General features: G+C 44.5%; 1 protein-coding gene across 8 annotated transcripts in view; it reads right to left on the bottom strand.

Moving 5' to 3' along the window:
- Positions 1-21,969, bottom strand: part of LOC143781908 (putative serine carboxypeptidase CPVL) — a 130,661-nt gene that overhangs the window by 12,665 nt on the left and 96,027 nt on the right. For 3 of the 8 annotated variants that reach the window (XM_077268835.1, XM_077268834.1, XM_077268829.1), the window contains exon 13: positions 21,029-21,227. The exons of the other annotated variants lie outside the window; for them this stretch is intronic. In XM_077268835.1, the coding sequence (XP_077124950.1) occupies positions 21,111-21,227 (117 nt within the window). In that variant the 3' untranslated portion in view covers positions 21,029-21,110. Of the gene's footprint in view, positions 1-21,028; positions 21,228-21,969 lie in introns of those variants that run through there. 8 annotated transcript variants of the gene reach the window in all.

A 21,969-nucleotide genomic window follows, 5' to 3' on the forward strand; every position in this document is an offset into this window, starting at 1 on the left:
AGCAGCCAGAGATGCAGAAGTGTTTTTTGCAGCATGAGACAGTGCATTATCATGCATGAAAATGATCTTGCTGCGGAAAGCACGGTTCTTCCTCTTGAACCATGGCAGGTAGTGTTGTTTTAGAAACTCCACATAGATTATGGAGTTCATCTTTACCCCTTCAGGGATCATAAAGGGGCCGACAATCTCTCTCCCCATGATTCCAGCCCAAAACATTACTCCACCTCCTCCTTGTTGGCGCCTTAGGCTACTTTCACACTAGCGTTAACTGCAATACGTCGCAAATGCGTCGTTTTGCCGAAAATACGCATCCAGCAAAAGTTCTTGCTGGATACGTTTTTTCGTCATAGACTAACATTAGCGACGCATTTGTGACGCATTGCCAAATGTTGCGTCCATTTTGCGACGCTTGGGCGTGTGGTAGCGGACCGTCGGGAGAAAAAAACGTTACATGTAACGTTTTTTGCTCCCGACGGTCCGCTTTTTCCGACCGCGCATGCGCGGCCGGAACTCCGCCCCCACCTCCCCGCACTTCCCCGCACCTCACAATGGGGCAGCGGATGCATGGGAAAAATGCATCCGCTGCCCCCGTTGTGCGGCGGAGAAAACGCTAGCGTCGGGAACGTCGGCCCGACGCACAGCGACGGGTTGTTCCCGACGCTAGTGTGAAAGTAGCCTTAGCCGTGTTTTCATGGGGTGTCCATCAACCAGCCATCCTCCACTCCATCTATGTGGACCATCGAGCGTTGCACGGCACTCATGTATCGTTTGGCCCACTGGAGCCGTGTCTGCTTGTGTGCAGTGGATAGAGGTGGTCGACAGGATGGCTTACGCACAGCTGCAAACCTCTGAAGGACCCTGCATCTTGTTGTTCTGGGGACGTTGGAGGGCACCAGCAGCTTCAAAAACTTGTCTGCTGCTATGTCAAGGCATTTTTGCAGCTGCTCTTTTAACCTTACGCAATTGCCTGTTGGAAAGAGTCCTCCATTTTTCCTTATCAGCACGCACACGTGTGTGCTGGGAATCAGCTACATACTTCTTGATTGTGCGATGATCACGATGAAGTGTCTTGGCAATGTTGATTGTAGTCATACCTTGACCTAAATACTCCACAATTTGTTGCTTCTCAGCAGCCGACACATCCTTTTTCTTTCCCATTTTGGCAAAAAATGTAGGCTGCTTAATAATGTGGAACAGCCTTCTTAAGTAGTCTTGCCTTTATTTGGACACACCTGCCAAACTAATGTGCACAGGTATCTGCAATTGCTTTCAGTGATATAAAGAGCCCTGACACACATCACCATCAATGAGTTTAAATGACAAACAAAAAAATTCTAACCTTATCACTCCTAAACTCTTTGTGCATAATAATTTGGAACACAGTGTACTCAGGCCTCTTCATCAGGCATAGACTAAAAGAAATTCTGGAGAATCACATATTTATGCACAAAACATTACAGAAAAAAAAAAAAAAACATGGATAAGACAGGTGACATGAAGCAGAATTACCATGGGTGATAAACAGTTATGTCCATAAATATTGGACCAGTTCTTAGATAGGGTATGTTTTATTGTCCTCTGATTGGGGTCTGGTTCTGTTGTGATGATGACCCCACATGGTCTGAAGGGCAAATTCCTTAGTTGATGTAAAAAGACATAAATCCATGAGACACATTAATTCCTGCACTAAGACTGTCAAAGGTCGTCATCAGTTTATATTCCCATATTCTTCTGTCTCTTTGAGATTTGAAGTTACCTTTTAAAACAAGTAATTTCATGTCCATAATGTTATGAGTGGGGAGACAAAAATGTATTGCCACAGGTAGATCCATTCTTTTTTCTCTTAGTGTATGGCGGTGAGAATTCATCCTTGTCCTCAGTTTTTGCCCTGTCTCCCCTACAGACCCCCAGATGGACATTTAGTACAAATAATTAGGTACACCACATTAGAAGTGACGCAGCTGAAAGTACCTGGTATCTTGTAGTCATGATGTGAATTGGGGATCTGTATCTTGTCCGTGGTCATAATAAATGGACAGGTTTTACATTTTTTCTGATTGCAAGGAAAGGTACCTGCAGCTGTTGGAGAGGACAAGCTTTCGAGATTACACAGGCCTCTTCATCAGGCATAGACTAATACAAATTCTGAAGAATCACAGCTTTTCAGGGTTCATCCTACTGACAGATTCCCTTAGGCCATGTGCACACGCTGCGGATTTTGCTGCGGATCCGCAGCGGATTTGACGCTGCAGCTCCGCAGCAGTTTTCCCAAAGTTTACAGTACCATGTAAACCTATGGGGAAAAAAAACCGCTGTGCACATGCTGCGGAAAAATCAGCGCGGAAACACAGCGGATTATTTTCCGCAGCATGTCACTTTTTTCTGTGGATTCCGCAGCGGTTTTCAACATGCACCAATAGGAAAGTGCAGTTGAAAAAACGCAGAGGAATTTTCCAAATCCACTGCGGAAAAATCCGCAGCAGAATCCGCAACGTGTGCACATGGCCTTAAACTTATGGCTTTGCTCTCCAACACAAGCTTCCAGCCATGAACAAGTCCTTCAGCAAACCTCTGTCTGAAATCACTCTGTGTGTATTCTGCTTTAGAAAACTGAAAAGAAACATGAACAGGGATTAGTGAATAATTTAGCTGGAACAATTATCACATTTCAGCTTATCACTGTCTTAGGGTACTGTCACACACTGCAATTTTGATCGCTACGACGGCACGATCCGTGACGTCGCAGCGTCGTATGATTATCGCTCCAGCGTCGTAGACTGCGGTCACACTTTGCAATCATGGCGCTGGAGCGATGCCGAAGTCCCCGGGTAACCAGGGTAAACATCGGGTTACTAAGCGCAGGGCCGCGCTTAGTAACCCGATGTTTACCGTGGTTACCAGCGTAAACGTAAAAAAAACAAACAGTACATACTCACATTCCGGTGTCTGTCCCCCGGCGTTCTGCTTCTCTCCACTGTGTAAGCGCCAGCCGGAAAGCACAGCGGTGACGTCACCGCTGTGCTTGCTTTCCGGCCGGCAGGCGCTCACAGTGCAGAGAAGCTGAGACGCCGGAGGACAGACACCGGAATGTGAGTATGTACTGTTTGGTTTTTTTTACTTTTATGCTGGTAACCAGGGTAAACATCGGGTTACTAAGCGCGGCCCTGCGCTTAGTTACCCGATGTTTACCCTGGTTACAAGCGAACACATCGCTGGATCGGTGTCACACACAACGATCCAGCGATGTCAGCGGGTGATCAAGCGACGAAAGAAAGCTCCATACGATCTGCTACGACGTACGATTCTCAGCAGGGTCCCTGATCGCTGCTGCGTGTCAGACACTGCGATATCGTAACGATATTGCTAGAACGTCACGGATCGTACCGTCGTAGCGATCAAAATTGCACTGTGTGACAGTACCCTAAAGCCCCCGTCTCACATAGCGAGATCGCTAGCGATATCGCTGCTGAGTCACAAGTTTTGTGACGCAACAGCGACCTCAGTAGCGATCTCGCTATGTGTGACACGTACCAGCGATCAGGCCCCTGCTGCGAGATCGCTGGTCGTGTCGGAATGGCCTGGACCTTTTTTTGGTCGCTGAGGTCCCGCTGACATCGCTGAATCGGTGTGTGTGACACCGATCCAGCGATGTCTTCACTGGTAACCAGGGTAAACATCGGGTTACTAAGCGCAGGGCCGCGCTTAGTAACCCGATGTTTACCGTGGTTACCAGCGTAAATGTAAAAAAAAAAAAAACACTACATACTCACCATCTGATGTCCGTCAGGTCCCTTGCCGTCTGCTTCCTGCTCTGACTGAGATCCGGCCGTACAGCGAGAGCGCAGCACAGCAGTGACGTCACCGCTGCGCTCTCGCTGTACGGCGGCTCAGTCAGAGCAGGAAGCAGACGGCAAGGGACCTGACGGACATCAGATGGCAAGTATGTACTGTTTGTTTTTTTTTTACATTTACGCTGGTAACCAGGGTAAACATCGGGTTACTAAGCGCGGCCCTGCGCTTAGTAACCCGATGTTTACCCTGGTTACCCGGGTGCTGCAGGGGGACTTCGGCATCGTTGAAGACAGTTTCAACGATGCCGAAGTCGTTCCCCTGATCGTTGGTCGCTGGAGAGAGCTGTCTGTGTGACAGCTCCCCAGCGACCACACAGCGACTTACCAACGATCACGGCCAGGTCGTATCGCTGGTCGTGATCGTTGGTAAATCGCTATGTGAGACGGGGCCTTTAGTTAATGAAATGTAAATTGTATTTCCTCAGAAGTGTTTGATAAGGTAAGGTGAGCAGGGAAAATCCAGGGGAGCCTGAACTGACAACAGGCTAATAAAGATAAGGAAGCTAAATAAACATTAAGGACTCAGCAAATGGTCACAATCCAACAAGGGATCAGAAGGAGAAACTCATCCATGTCCCCAATCTTGTAGTGAAACCTTGAGTTCACCTAAAGCTCCATAACGCTGGTCAAGAGATTAATATAAAGGAGTCTTTAATAAAATCATTTAAGTAGATGTGACCAATAGATGGACATCCACTCGACCAGAACATCTTGCTATGTGGTAGAAAAGGGAGGCTCAACTGAGTGTACATGCATTTGTGGAGTTCAACATCTATTTAAGGAGGCAGCTTAATTCTCCCTTTTTTTTTTATGTAAAAAAAAGTTGGTTAGAGAAATATCACTATGCTAGCAGTGTATATAAACTGCATTTATATTGCAAAATAATAGCAAACACTCATTTCATAAATATCTTGCCATTTAAACAGGCTGCTAATCACAAAAGCAACATGCTCGTTCATTGGGTGAAATTATATTTGGCAGAGCACATAAGAGCATCGTTCTTGGCACACCGATCAGTATAGATCGCTCAGTGCGCATTAATTACCTTGATCTTTTAAACATCCGCCGATTGGTAAAAGTTGTATCGCTCCACCCGGTCAGCCCATGTAAACAGATCCCAGTGTTTGGGAATTGCCTGAATATGGAACAGCACTCACCTATTACTGAGCATTTACAAGTGGAGAAACTTGTTGTAAAAAAATGTGATATCTTATGCAGGATAAAAATGTCAGTTGGGAACTTAGGCTTATATTGAGACAAGAGAGCAACCGGGCATTTATAGAGTTTCAGAGCATTCATTTAAATGGGGCAAATAGACAGCAAAATTGTGGCATGTCACAACTGTGTAATTAAGCACTAGAGCACATTATACATTCTCTTTTAAAGGAAACCTGTTATGTATCCAAATGCTGTATGAGCCCCTGTGCTAAAACAATATATGGGCCCCTCTTTGTGTCAGTGACAAAAGTTGCTTACTACTGGAGGTTGTCAGGGGCCACTTACCTCTTGGGCTCCCTATGTAGCTGCGCCAATGATAGGAGTCACATTTAATATGGCAGTCAAAAACTCATAAGCCCATATTGTACCTGTAGTACAGAACCATAGGGAGTCTGTATGCTACCACACGTGGTTAATAGACACTGCTTTGCAAAGGTGCGTGAGGCCATAAAACGTTATGGATTATAGAGACTTTTTCTCTTGTGGATATCCAGACAGGGAGCTCTACACTTTGACTACATCTACAACCTGAAAAGCACTTAAGCCACTTGGCGGATAGACATTAAGGCTAAAGTAACACTAGTGTATAAAAATAGGTCTGACGTTGACCCAGAAAAGTAGGACGAGTACAATGCGATTTTTTTTTCTCACCTAGAATCTGTATGACATGCGTATGCAATCCATATGCAATGCGTTTTTAACATTAGCTTTTAGATACAGTAAGGCCGGGCACCCACGATCCGGAATGAGCAGCTCATTGGACATGGTGTATGACCGCAGCAGTTCCTGATCGTGGGCACTTACCCTTATTCTCTATATCATTTAAAGCTAGTTTACAAACTAATAAAGTAATCTTTGCTTTATTTTCAAATCCATGGATCTTCCCAGCCTATTAATATCAGCTCATAGCTGTCTACATAGCCTTTACTGGTTATTAACCCCTTTCCCCCTAGGCCTGTTTGCACCTTCATGACGAGGCCAAATTTTACAATTCTGACCAGTGTCACTTTATGAGATAACTCTGGAACCCTTCAACAGATCCCAAAGACTTTGGGAGCATGGCGGGGCTTGGAACAGAAGGAGCACCATTTGTATTTTTGAATGCAAAATTTGCTGGAATAATTAGAGGATGCCATGTCACGTTGGAGAGCCCGTTATCTACCTAAACAGTAGAACCCCCCCCCCACAAGTGACCCCATTTTGAATTCTAGACCCCTCAAGGAATGTATCTAGATGTGTGGTGAAAATCCCACAAAACTGTTTTAACCGCAGATGTTTTGATTTTCACAAGGATAGCAGGTGAAAATGGCCCCCAAATTTTGCTGTGCAATTTCTCCTGAGTACAATGATCAGGGCCGCCATGAGGGCATTACTGACTGACATATGGGGCCTGATGACCAGAGGGGGCCTGCATCGGGCCCCCTCTCTTCTGGTCATCGGGCCCCAGCAGCAGGCTTCTGCCGGTGCAGTAACTGAACCTGCGTCGAGACGCAGGTTCAGTTAAACTCTATTGCCGTGCGGGCCTGGGGGCAGGATGGAGACACAGGGGGCAAGATGAAGACAGATCGGGCATGATCATGGGGCAGGATGGAGACAGATGGGGCAGGATCATGGGGCAGGATAGAGACAGATGGGGCAGGATCATAGGGCAGGATGGAGACAGATGGGGCAGGATGGAGACACATGGTGCAGGATCATGGGCAGGATGGAGACATATGGTGCAGGATCATGGAGCAGGATGGATACAATGGAGACAGATGGGGCAGGATCATGGGACAGATGGGTCAGGATCATGGGACAGATGGGGCAGGATCGGACATCATATGGGGGCAGAATGGGAGAACATATGGGGCCAGGATGGGAGAACATATAGCTGGAGCGAGGAATGAGACACATGGGGGCCAGGATGGGGGATATTATTACCATAAGGGCTATTTAAGGCATATTATTGCTGCAGTGATGTATTTATTATATTTTTTGAGGATACTGTTTTAAATGTGGGAGGCAGTCTTGATACTGTGCAGAGTGACACTAGGTCACCTTCTTTTCTTCATCTGGTGTAGTTTAGAAGTTGGGAAAAAATTAAGTAATGTGTTCTGCAAGTGGTGCTCTAGCTATCTGTGTTATTTCCTGCAGAGACGAGCCCTGGCTGGAAGAAGTGATGGTGGTCTGTGCTGGATGAAGATGAAAAGCAAAGCTAAAGGATTTCACCTAGAGACATCACTGGTGAGTCAGTGTGTTACCTGCACACTGACACTATATACTATATAAAGCGGTCTTGTGTACAATGTCACCAGTGATCACTGTATTACATTTACACTGACACTATATACAGAGCTCCTGTGTATAATATCATTGATCACAGTATAACCTGTACAATATATGCAGTTATCGTGTGTATAATGTCACTGTTGATCACTGTATTACCTGTACACTAATACTGTATACAGAGCTCCTGTGTATAATGTCACCTGGATCACTGTATTACCTGTACACTGACACTATATACAGAGCTCCTGTGAAAAATGTCACCGGTAATCACTGTATTACCTCTACACAGACACTGCATACAAAGTACAGATCTCCTGTGTATAATGGCACTTATGGTGATATTAGTATTGTGTTTTTTTTTTTATTAATGATCAGTATTGTAGCATTCAGTCACTATGTGGTGGTAATATGTTGTCCGGCCATGGTGTGTTGGTATTTGTTCCTTGTATGTGCTATTATTTGGTCCCTATGTGGTGATAATATGTGGTCTGGACATGGTGTGGAGGTATTAGTTCCTTGTTTGTTGTATTATAGGTCTCTATGTGGTGGTAATATGGTGTCTGGTCATGGTGTGGTGGTATTTGTCCCTTGTATATAAAATTATTGGTCATTTTAAATAAAAATATACCTAAATTGTATTGGATATTTTAATAAATGATTAATAAGTTAGAGTAAGTAGAGGTCGGCGAAAAGAGTCTACCTTTTCGTGCTGGCGGATTAAAAAAATCTTTCGGCCTAAACAAAAGCTGCTGGCTATATGTGTGATCTGGTGATGGGAACTGTTAATGTGTGATTGGTGAGAAGTGGAGTTATTCCAAGAGAGAGCAGTGGGGCTGTGGACAGTTCAAGGGGTGGAGGCGGGGCTGGGGTGGAGCCTGGGTGGAGTATTGGGGGGCTGAAAATTTTGCCAGTATGGGGCCCCAAAATTCCTAGTGGCAGCCCTGACTGATACCCCATATGTGGTTGAAAACTACTTTTGAGGCACAGTGCAAAGCACAGAAGGGGTGCCCTGTGACACTGGCAGAGCCCCTGAGGTGCCAGAACAGCAGAAACTACCCATATATGACTTCATTTTACAAACTTCACTCCACAATGAATTCATCTAAGGGTGCAGTGATCATATTGACTCCACATGTGCCTCACAGATTTTTATACTATTGGGCCATTAAGAAAGAATAATTATATTTTTACCATTGAAATGTTTTTAAGCCCCAAGTTTTTAATTTTTCTAAGGCCTAATAGAAAAAAAATGTACCTTAGTTTCTTGTAAAAATTTCCAGGGGGCAGGGGGCGCATCACCGCGACTCAAGGTAACTACAGGTCACCCTGCTTCCCATTCATTCCCCGGGGTTTTTACAGGCAGGAGCACTGCTTTAGCAGAGCTCCTGGCTGTAAAATGATTTAACCCCTTCAGATGGATTTACTTCGTGGGACTTGACCTGAGCGACGGAAGGTATGAGATATTGTTGTTTTTTTATTTTTCCTTTGTTACAGAACGAGGGTCTTCAGGTGGATTACCAGTATAATAAAATATTACAACAACCTGTGTCTTTATTTCATTAAAATACTTTTAAATAATGTGTGTGTGTTTTATTAACCATTTAGTTCTATTGGATTAATAATGGATAGGTGTCATAATTGACGCCTCTCCATTATTAATCTGGCTTAATGTCACCTTACAATAGCAAGGTGACATTAACCCTTCATTACCCCATATCCCAATGCTACACGGGAGTGGGAAGAGAGTGGCCAAGTACCAGAATAGGCGCATCTTCCAGATGTGCCTTTTCTGGGGTGGCTGGGGGCAGATGTTTGTAGCCAGGGGGGGGCAAATAACCATGGACCCTCTCTAGGCTATTAATGTCTGCCCTCACTCACTGGCTTTACCACTCTGGCAGAGAAAATTGCGCGGGAGCCCACACCAATTTTTTCTGCCATTTAACCCTTTATTTTACAAGCTACAGCACCCAAATTTTGCACATACACACTACTAACATTAGTAGTGTGGAATATGCAAAAAAAAAGGGATATGAGATGGTTTACTGTATGTAAACCATGTCTCATATCATGTCGGGTTTGGGAAGGAGAAATGAAAAGCCGGCAATTGAATTACCGGCTTTTCACATATCTCGCGCTGAATTAAATATAAATACAGTATATATATATATATATATATATATATATATATATATATATATATATGTGTGTGTGTGTCTCAATGACATATATATATATACATACTGTATATATGTTTTAACGAACATTTGAGTACGTAAATCCATTAGATGTCGGTTTTGCAAGCCTGCGAGAAAATATCGCAGTACGGATGCCATACGGATTACATACGGAGGATGCCATTCACAAAATACGCCGACACACCCTGCCTACGGATGACATACGGATCACTATTTTTAGAACATTTCTGCGTATTACGGCCGTAAAATACGGACCGTATTTTCATGCGCTGAGTGTGACACCGGCCTTATAGTCCACTTACATGGTAGCTTACCGGAGGGAGCGGCTGCGGTGGAGTGGGTTCTCGGGAGGCAGTGGCACTGCTGCAGGAAGCTGGCAGGAGTGGAGCGATGCTGCGGGCCACGGTCTGGGAGGAGGGGGTGTTCGATGGCGCGAGGCTGTGTGGGCTTTGGACCTTCACAAAATGTCAGGAGTCCCCGCACTTCCCATCCTTTTCACTGCGGTGGACTTTGGGAAAATGGCTACTGGAGGCAGTGCATGTGCAGATTGAGATCTCAGGAGGCCCAAATTTGCAGGAAAAAAAAGTGCATCTTATAATCCGAAAAATATAATGCTTACATTGCTCATTTTGCTCTTCAACCCAGCTAAATTTTCCTGTTTTTTAGAGCAGAAAAAAGAGTAGTATCTTGTCACTGCTTTTGTCATCCCCCTCCAGCACCTGAACCACCTTTGTACTGACTAAACTTCTAAATATCCTTTTTAAAATGTGGAGCCCAAAACTGGATCCCATATCCTAGATGTGGCCTTACCAGTGATTTATAAAAGGTAACAACACATTGGGATCAGGGGATATTCTCTCTTTTCATACACCCCAAAATCGTGTTTGCTTTTGTAGCTGCTTCCTGACATTGAGTACTACTGCTTATCTTATTTGTAACCAGAATACCCAAGTCCTGAGAATACGCCTATTTAATGTGTATGCAATAATAGGATTGCACCATCCTAGGTGCATTACTATACATTTATCCACATTACACCTCATCTTCCAAGTGTTTGCCCATTCACACATCTTATTTAGTTTTTTTGCAATATTGTAATGTCAAGGTCAGATTTTAATATCCTACACAGTTGGGTTTCATTAGCAAAAACTGATATTTTACTCAATCCCATCCACAAGGTCATTAATAAAAAGGTTAAAAAGAATCGGTCCTAGCACAGATCCCTGTGGTCCCCAATGCTGACTATATCGCATTTAGGCTATGTGCACACGTTGCGGACTGGGGTGCAGAATTTTCCGCACAAAATCCGCATCTCCTGGCAGAAACCGCAGGTGCGGATTTGCTGCGGATTTTGTGCGGTTTTGATGCGGAATTAATGCAGATTTTGTGTGGATTTTCTGCGGTTTTTACCACTGCGGATTTCTATAATGGAAGGGTGCAGAAACGCTGCAGTTCCGCACAAAAGAAGTGACATGCACTTCTTTTCAATCCGTAGCAGATTCAGTGCGGATTTTTCCGCACCATTAGCACAGCTTTTTTTTTTTCCCCTATTGATTTACATTGTACTGTAAATCACAGTGCGGAAGTGCAGCGTTTCTGCGTGGAAAAATCCGCTGCGGATCCGCACAAATTCCGCATTGTGTGCACATAGCCTTAGAGTACGTACTATTTTTGATGACTTTGTTTCCTGTCATTCAGCCAGTTCCTTACCCATCTGCATATACACTGCTCAAAAAAATAAAGGGAACACTAAAATACCACATCCTAGATATCACTGAATGAAATATTTCAGTTGCAAATCTTTATTCATTACATAGTGGAATGTGTTGAGAACAATAAAACACAAAAATGATCAATGTAAATCAAAATTAATATCCCATAGAGGTCTGGATTTGGAATGATACTCAAAATTAAAATGCAAAATCAAATTCCAGGCTGGTCCAACTTCAGTGGAAATGCCTCAAGACAAGGAAATGATGTTCTGTTGTGTGTGTATGGCCTCCACGTTCCTGTATGACCTTCCTACAACGCCTGGGCATCCTCCTGATGAGACGGCGGATGGTCACCTGAGGGATCTCCTCCCAGACCTGGACTAAAGCATCCGCCAACTCCTGGACAGTCTGTGCTGCAACGTGAAGGTGGATGGTGAGAGAAATGATGTCCCAGATGTGTTCAATCGGATTCAGGTCTGCTGAACGGGCGGGCCAGTCCATAGCTTCAATGCCCTCATTTTGCAGGAACTGTTGACACACTCCCAGCCACGAGGTCTGGCATGGTCTTACATTAGGAGGGATCCAGGGCCAACTGCACCAGCTTATGGTCTCACAAGGGGTCTGAGGATCTCATCTCGGTACCTAATGGCAGTCAGGCTACCTCTGGCAAGCACATGGAGGGAAGTGCGGTCCTCCAAAGAAATGCCACCCCACACCATTACTAACCCACTGCCAAACCGGTCATGCTGAAGGATGTTGCAGGCAGCAGATCGTTCTCCACGGCGTCTCCAGACTCTGTCACGTCTGTGACATGTGCTCAGTGTAAACCTTTCATCTGTGAAGAGCACAGGGCGCCAGTGGCGAATTTGCCAATCCTGGTGTTCTGTGGCAAATGCCAAGTATCCTGCATGGTGGTGGGCTGTGAGCACAACTCCCATCTGTGGACATCAGGCACTCAGACCATCCTCATGGAGTTGGTTTCTGTTATAGGCCGACGTCACACTCAGCGTAGGGAAATACAGTCCATATTTTACGGCCGTAATACGCAGTAATTGTCCCAAAACACTGTTCCGTATTCAATGCGAGGATGCGATTTTTACGGACAAATGTATCCGTGTGTCATCCGTATGGCTTCCGTACGGCGATTTTTTTGCGCAGGCTTGCAAAATGGATAAATCATGGATCCATCGGCTAAAATATTCCTAAAAACATATATACAGTCTCTCTCTCTCTCTCTCTATATATATATATATATATATATATATATATATATATATAATGTATGTCAGTGAAACACATATATAGATATATATTTATATTTAATTCAGCGCAAGATAGCTTAAAAGCCCGTAATTCAATTGCCGGCTTTTGCTCTCTCCTTCACAAACCCGACAGGATATGAGACATGGTTTACATACAGTAAACCATCTCATATCCCTTTTTTATTACATATTCCTCTTTACTAATGTAACAAGTGTCTGTGTGTAAAATTTTGAAGCTCTAGCTATTAATTTAAAGGGTTAAATCCCAGAAAAAATTGTCGTGGGCTCCCGCGCAATTTTCTCCGCCAGAGTGGGAAAGCCAGTGACTGAGGGCAGATATTAATAGCCTAGGGAGGTACCATGTTATAGGACCCCCCCTGGCTAAAAACATCTGCCCCACGCCACCCCAGAAAAGGCACATCTGGAAGATGCGCCTATTCTGGCACTTAGCCTCTCTCTTCCCACTCCCGTGTAGCGGTGGGATATGGGGTAATGAAGGGTTAATGTCACCTTGCTATTGTAAGGTGACATTAAGGCAGGTTAATAATGGAGAGGCGTCAATTATGACATCTATCCATTATTAATCCAATAGTATGAAATGGTTAATAAAACACACACACATTATTAAAAAGTATTTTAATGAAATAAAATATTAAAACACCCTGTGTCTTTATTATACTCTCAATCCACCTGAAGACCCTTGTCATCTGGAATAAAGTTAAACAAAACAAACAACAATATTCCATACCTTCCGTCGATCAGTCATGTCCCACGCTGTAAATCCATCTGAAGGGGTTAAATCATTTTACACCCAGGAGCTCTGCTAATGCAGCTGTGCTCCTGTCTGTAAAATTTGGTGAATGAATGGAATGCAGGGGAATGTCCTGTAGTTACCTCGAGTCGCGGTGATGCGCCCTCTGCTGGATGAACTCATATGAACTCGACCGTGGGAACTTTTCAGTTGTACATCTTTATTCATTATATAGTGGAATGTGTTGAGAACAATAAAACCTAAAAATTATCAATGTAAATCACAACTAATATTCCACAGAGGTCTGGAGTTGGAATGATGCTCAAAATCAAAGTGGAAAATAAGTTACAGGCTTATCCAACTTCAGTGGAAATGCCTCAAGACAAGGAAATGATGCTCAGTAGTGTGTGTGTGGCCTCCACGTGCCCGTATGACCTCCCTACAACGCCTGGGCATGCTCCTGATGAGGTGACAGATTGTCTCCTGAGGGATCTCCTCCCACATCTGGACTAAAGCATCTGCCAACCCCTGACTCCCCCTATGCACAGTACGATGCCCCTACACACAGAAAGATGGTCTGAAAGCTTCTCTATATAAGGTTTGATGGTTCCACAACTCCCCTATAAAATAGTATGTTGTCACCACAGGTCCCCAAAACACAGCAGAATGGTCAACACACACTATAATGGCCCCTACAGTAGCCTCCACACTGCTTAATGGTTCCGAATGTAGCCTTCACACTTTGAGGGCTCCCGCAATATAAGGGCATCCACAGTAGCCCTGAAACTGTATTATGTCCCTTACATTATTATTACACTGTATAATGGCTCCTAAAGTAGTCCCCCCAGTTGAAACGCTCCCCACAGTAGCTCCCACACTGTATAATGACCTCCACAGTTTGACCGAGCATGAGTATGATGACCTCACAATAGTCCCCACTCTATATGATGACCCCCCCACAATAATTCCCACGCTGTATAATGGCCCCAGAATTAGCTCCCACACTGTAAAAGGGCCTCGGCATTGTTTCATGCTGTATAAAAGGCCCCCGGATTAGCTCCCTCGCTGTATAATGTTCCCTCTGTACTTTCTATGCTGTATGAGGGGGCCCCATACTTTAAATAAAATAAACATACTATACTCACCTAATCCATGATCCTGATGAGTCCACCAGCAAAGTGCGGGCGGATCAGCGAGCTGTCATCGCACACTTAGAATGTCACCATAATGGGACTCTGAATTCCTGTGTATGCGACGGTGCATCACCTGCTGTTCAGTAGACCACAGGCAGATATAGCACCCTCAGCCCCCCATTAGGTAAGCTACTGGTCTGCGCCATTTGTGTAAAATAAAAGCAGGCTCTATATTGTAGGTTGTTTTCATACAATGGGACAATTTTCTTAAAGAAGCACTCCAATCAATTTTTATCCTCTTGATATATCATGTTATATAGCACTATGTAATTAAAATTGCTCATTTTGCCCTTCTACCCAGCTGTGATTTTTGACAAAAACAATTACCCCGATTTCCACCGCACCAGGCCAAATCAGGAAGAGTCGGGCCAAGCGCCAGAATTGGCGCCTCTCATATGTGATGAACGAGACAGGGCGGCCATTAGGCCACATTTTAGCACAGTGAGATTCCCAGACCAACGCATGTTGATTGCATGTGCCAGTTCATGCATGTAGTACTCAAATTACTGGAATTTTTCCCTCAAGTCAATTTTTTTTTCCACAAAGTTGGCAGATAGCCTTTTTGGGACCGCAAGGATGACCCAACAAATGTTAAGGCTAGGCAACCCTGGCCACCTCTGCGAATGGCAGCACCGCGACTGGTGCTGGCTACAGTCAGCGTTGTGGTTGCAACACTCCATGTCTGTGCAGAAAGCCGCAACGTAACCGTCTCCTCTGCTGAGCTACTCAGCTACATGTCTCTGGATTCACACCAAGTGGGATCATCTATTCTCCCACTCCTCACCCTGTGAGTCAACTTCCTCTCCTTCCTAGTTAACTATCTGACTACTTGCAGCAGCACCCTCATTACGCTGTTACTCACAAAACAGCACTGAAGCCACATGTCCGCTTTTCATATGGAGAGGTACATGACTTCAGCAGCCAATGACAAGTCCTTGTGTATGGACGTTGGATAATTTCTGCACCCCAATTGACTGCAATTTCTGTTTGTCCTGATTAAGTTCTTGCGACCCTGAAATGCGTTGACCGTGTAAACCTGTTTTAATTAATTCTGTTGGAAACCATTGGGGATTCATCAGCAGCGCAGAAGTGACATCTCCCTCCCGATAGTCTTGCACTCTTTGGTCCTTTTAGTGACCGATGTCCTTGTAGCAGCTGATATCTATATCATGTCAGTTACAGGTTGCTCTGTAGCAACTATATAGGGTGAGTGGATCCTTTTAGGCTATGTGCACACTTTACGGGTGACCGCTGCGGGTTCTCCCACAGCGGATTTGATAAATCTGCAGGGCAAAACCGCTGCTGTTATCCCTGCAGATTTATCGCGGTTTGTTCCGCGGTTTCCGCCTATACTATTGATGCTGCATATGCAGCATCAATAGTAATGTTAAAATAAAAAAAATAAAAAAGTTTATATACTCACCCTCTGATGTCCCGATCTCCTCGGCGCTGCACCCGGCGGTCCGGTTCCAAAGATGATGTGCGAGAAGGACCCTTCGTGACGTCACGGTCATGTGACCGCGACGTCACCGCAGGTCCTGTTCGCACAGCAACTCTGACCGGCCGGCCGCGTGCAGCGCTGAGAGGTGAGTATAACATGTTTTTTTATATTACACACAAATATGGTTCCCAGGGCCTGGAGGAGAGTCTCCTCTCCTCCACCCCGGGTACCACCCGCACATTATCCACTTACTTCCCGCAACGTGGGCACAGCCCCATGCGGGAAGTAAGCGGATCAATGCATTCCTATGGGTGCAGAATCGCAGCGATTCTGCACAAAGAAGTGACATGCTGCGGAATGTAAACCGCTGCGTTTCTGCGCGGTTTTTCCCACAGCATGTGCACAGCGGTTTGCGGTTTCCATAGGTTTACATGTAAATGCAATGGAAACTGCAGCGGACCCGCAGCGGCAAAATCACGGTGGTTCCGCGGTAAAAACCGCAAAGTGTGAACATGGCCTTACTTGCCACCTTTTTGTTACCAGTTAAGACCCTACTGCGCTTTTTACCAGTTTCATTATCAATGAATTAATAATAGCCATCTGAGAAATGCTCTGCCCTCTAAAAGCACGTGGGCAAAACAGTTTAAAAAAAAAAATCTGTTTTTCTTAAAAAAAAAAAAAAAAAGGTGACCAGTGGCATTTTAGCTGGAGAAAAGGATGTACCATTGGTTCCACAATTTAGTAGTTCAGTATTGCAAATTAAACTAGACATTTCATACAATTCATACAAAGCATAATTGCTTCAAACAGCATCTACACGACATTGGGCTACAAGCCAGACGTCCAGCTACAGTTGTTCCATGATGTCATGACATCGCTCTGAAAGGCCGTCATGGGGTACAGCAAGACAGCAATGGACACTATAGTGAGGAGTCTCACTTTTGTTAAGGATGATGAAATGGTCAAAAGATTGATCTATGGATCACAGGCAACACCATGAAAGGCCTTTGCGAAGAAACCCCACACTGCTCTTACAGGATTAGGGGGTGGAGTGGTACAATGTATGATCGATTCCTCTAGCCTCCATTCCAGATACACTAGCTGCTCAGAATTACAATTTTGCTTGGAGAAAGCTGTACCACTGCTTCCTTGAGTCTGAGAAACCAGTTCTTGATTTCATTTTAACGTGACAGTACGAGGCTGCATCTTGCTCATGATACTTTTAACAGCCTGCATGGCTTAAAAAGGACTGTCAGCGCCAAATGACTATTTAAATGATCAGCCCCACAGTGAAGCACCGACTCCCCCGATGTGACACCCCCAATAGACCCCCCCCACCGATAGGGGACACCAAAACCCCCTTACATGGGACCCCCAGACTTCTATACCAAGACATTTTATTTAAAGCACTAGAGACAAAATGAATTACTCCCCCCTCCTGATGGATGTTAATTCAAGTATTACAGTAATATTCCTGGCATTTATACTCCTTATACATGGTGGGCCATCTATATAGATACACCTAAATAAAATGGGAATGGTTGGTGATATCAACTTCGTGTTTGTGGCACATTAGTATACGTGGGTGGGAAAATTTAAGGTGGGTGGTGAACATGGCAGCCATTTTGAATCCAACTTTATTTTTTCCAATGGGAAGATGGTCATGTGAGACAAACTTGAGAATTTCACAAGAAAAACGGTGTGCTTGGTTTTAATGTAACTTCTTTCATTAGTTACTTACAAGTTTATTAACATTTATAAAATGTGTTCAAAGTGCTGCCCATTGTGTTGGATTGTCAATGCAACCCTCTTCTCCCACTCTTGACTCACTGATGGCAACACCGCAGAAGAAATGCTAGCACAGGCTTCCAGTAGTATCCGTTGTTTCAGATGCTGCACATCTCGTATGTTCACAGTATTTGGGGTCTGATGACCCCAAATATAAAAGGTGCACAATATTATGGGTGTCAGGTCTGAGCATTCCTACATGAACAGTTTCCTGGAAAATGGATTGGTTGTCTTGGGCCAGTAGAATGGCCACCAAGGTCTCCGACCTGACCCCTTTAGACTTGCCTTCAGATGACCCCAAAGATAATTGTCTATGCTGTGAAGATATGAGATGCACGGCATCTGAAACAACGGATACTACTGGAAGCCTGTGCTAGCATTTCTTCTGCGGTTTTGCTATCAGTGTGTCAAGAGTGGGAGAAGAGGGTTGCATTGACAATCCAACACAATCGGCAGCACTTTGAACACATATTATAAGTGGTCATGAAAAGTCTTCCTGTTTGTGGCACATGATTATATGGGAGGGGAAGTTGATATCACCAACCATTCCCATTTTATTTAGGTGTATCCATATACATAGCCCACCCTGTAAAATAGAAGTTAATTTGAAAATTTCAATGCATATCAATCCTGTGATTTCCATAGCTCCAAGACTTTGTTTTGTGATGCAATTTCAATGTTTAGCATTGTATTTTAGCTTCATTAGGCCAGGCACTCAATCGTTATGTCCTGGGTCTCAGCAGCTTCTTTGTCCTAAGATTCTCTAATCATGTGCTGATGCAGAAAGTGGGTGAAATGGGAGAGTAGGCTGGCCGATTGCACATTAATAGCCAAGCCAGCTCGCTTTATATACATCTGCTATGACAGATCAGGGGCCAGCTTAACTTGTATGTAACCCTCATATACAGCACCATGGAATCAATAGTGCTATATAAATAAATACAAGTTACAGACATCACTTAGAGGGGCGAGGACCCTGCCCTTGCGGGCTTACATTCTACAGGATGATGGAGAAGGAGACAATAGGTTGGGGGTTGTGGCAGCTCCGGTGTTGGTGAGGTGGTAGCGGGGCCATTGCAGGCTGTGGGTTCTCTTGAAGAGGTGGGTTTCCAGGTTCTGTCTGAAGAATCCAAATGTGGCTGATCGTTGGGGCACAAAATTCTAGAGGATGGGAGATATTTGGGAGACGTCTTGGAGGCTATTAGCCGAGGAGCGAATCAGTGTGGAGGAGAGAAGGTCTTGGGAGGACCGGAGATTACGTGAGGGAAGATATTGGGAGATTAGGTCAGATATGGAGGAGACAGGTTATGGATGGCTTTTTTAGGTCAGTATTAGTAATTTGAACTGGATACACTGAGGGAATGTGAGCTAGTGAAGATATTTGCAGTGGGGAGAAGCGGTGGAGTAGCGAGGAGAGAGGAATTAGTAGGGCAGCAGAGATAAGGATGGACTGGAGAGGTGCGAGAGTTATCAGGGAGGCCACAGAAAAGGATGTTGCAGTAGTTGCGGCTGGAGATGAGGGCATGCACAAGCATTTTAGTAGATTGAGGGTTGACGAAAGGACAGATTCTGGAGATATTTGAGCTGGAGGTGACATGAGGTGGAAAGAGCTTGGATGTACGGTTTGAAGGACCGGGCAGAATCAAAGGTTACTCACAGGGAGCAGAGTTCCAGTACAGGGAAAGCATGATGTCATTAACGTAGATAGAAGTTCTATGAGTGCGGAAAGATGATGAGTTCAGATTTGTCCACATTGAGTTTGAGGAAGCGAGAGCAGAAGGAGGATATGGCTGATCGACACTCTGGGATTCTGGACAGCAGAGAGGCAATGTTTGGATCAGAGAGGTAGATTTGAGTGTCATCCATATACAGGTGGTACTGGAATCCATGGGACTTCATGAGTTGTCCCAGGCCAAGTGTATAGATTGAGTAGAGTAAGGGTACTGTCACACATTGAAATTTCCATCGCTACGACGTTACGATTCGTGACGTTCTAGCGATATCGTTACGATATCGCTGTGTCTGACACGCAGCAGCGATCAGACACCCTGCTGAGAATCGTACGTCGTAGCAGATCGTTTGGAACTTTCTTTCGTCGCTTGATCACCCGCTGACATCGCTGGATCGTTGTGTGTGACAGCGATCCAGCGATGTCTTCGCTTGTAACCAGGGTAAACATCGGGTAACTAAGCGCAGGGCCGCGCTTAGTAACCCGATGTTTACCCTGGTTACAAGCGTAAACGTAAAAAAACAAACCGTACATGCTCACCCGTCGGTGTCCTTCAGGTCCCTTGCCGTCTGCTTCCTGCTCTGAGTGCCGGCCGGAAAGTGAGAGCAGAGCGCAGCGGTGCTGCGATCTGCTCTCACTGTACGGCTGCACTCAGAGCAGGAAGCAGACGGCAAGGGACCTGAAGGACACCGACGGGTGAGTATGTACTGTTTGTTTTTTTACATTTACGCTGGTAACCAGGGTAAACATCGGGTTACTAAGCGCGGCCCTGCGCTTAGTTACCCGATGTTTACCCTGGTTACCCGGGGACTTTGGCATCGCTCCAGCGCCGTGATTGCAACGTGTGACCGCAGTCTACGACGCTGGAGCGATGATTATACGACGCTGCGACGTCACGAATCGTGCCGTCGCAGCGATGAAAATTTCAATGTGTGACGGTACCCTAAGGGTCCTAGAACAGAGCCTAGGGGACTCCAACAGAGGGTTTTATGAGGAGTTGGTGTGGGAGATGCTGAATGTGCGGTTGGAAAGGTAGGAGGAGATCCAGGTTAGGGCGAGGTCGAGGTCCTTGATGCCAAAGGAGGAGAAGATCTGTAGTAGGAGGCAGTGGTCAACTGTGGAAAGGAGGACAGGTCTAGAAGGAGGAGTATAGATTGATTGTTAGCTTTGGATAACAAGTAATCACCAGTCTTATGTGTTGACTGCAAGTCAGCAGCCAGGAAGGGGTATTTAGTCTGTCAAATCTTGTGTGGCACAAAGTGCTCATAAAGATTAATATATGAATTGCAAATGCTCACCTTCAATCGTTGTGCAAGTATGGGCACAACCCTATTAAAACGTATGGGGTGCTGCAAGATGTTCCTTGTACTCAGCTTGTTGGATGAAATGCTGCACTGAATATAGATTTGCCAAATCTTTCAAGGAAGAAAAGTGATACATCCAAGGGCACACTTGAACGTATACCACCACATTTGAGTTTTTCCCCCCATTACATCTAGGAGGATCTAGATTTCTAACACTACCAATGGAAAAGTGACTACAGCATTTGAAGCGCCCCAAGAACCATAGACAAACATGTCAGCTCAATTTCTTGTAAAAAAAAAAAATTTATACGAATAAAGCTGTTGTTTTTTTATTAATATTTACTCTTCGTTTTTTTTTTTCAGTAAAAAATTGAGTATGATCTAGTGATATTGAATTACAACACATTCTCACAATTCAAGGCCATACAGTTACTTATAAACCTGTCAATGAGCACAAAAGATCTTTCAGGCTGGTCATATGGAAGTATGTGGCCACCTCCCCTGACTATTACCTAGAAAAAGAAAGAAAATGGATTAATTCAGCAGTAATAAAAATGACCAATGAAGCCAGTCAGTACAAGTACATAGGACACAGGCAATTAGCATGCAAATACATCAAATCATTAGGGGCCACAGCACATTGCAGCATTTTAATGTGGCAGAACATTTTGCAGTCAGATGTTTAAGTCAGTATGAAGCCATGTTCTCTTCCCTTGTAGTGGAAAAGTTACCGGTTCAAGCAAAGACACAAGTGGATTTGCTTTCATGAAACTCCCTTCCACTGTGCTTAAAAATGTTGTGTGACTGGTATTTTGGTGTATATTTCCATATAACTATATTGGGAGCCCCCACCAAAATAAAAAGGCGTACTTTAGGAACTGCAACTGTGTTTCTAGAGTGCAGAACAGCACTTTTCACATTTGAAAGTCCATAACTTTGTAATATCTTAGAGAAATCTTTTCTTTATCAGGACTAATTACAGATTTTACCTATGAATTTTGAAAATGACGATTCAGTAAAGTAGCTGCCATCAACTTTCTTAGCAATGAAAAAATTTGTAACAATTTGTCTTCATTTAGCACCTTGACCATTCATTAAAATGTGGGTGCCTCTAAATCAGCGTGTAGATCACTTGTTTTATGAACCCAGGATTTTTTATTTATTTATTTTTTAAAATCTGTCTGGGCCCCAACAATCAGACTGAATCAAATGCGGTCACAATTAATTTTCACTGCACTGTATAAATTGAATGGT

Source organism: Ranitomeya variabilis, chromosome 6 (genome assembly GCF_051348905.1).
Source record: "Ranitomeya variabilis isolate aRanVar5 chromosome 6, aRanVar5.hap1, whole genome shotgun sequence".
Lineage (NCBI taxonomy): Eukaryota > Metazoa > Chordata > Amphibia > Anura > Dendrobatidae > Ranitomeya > Ranitomeya variabilis.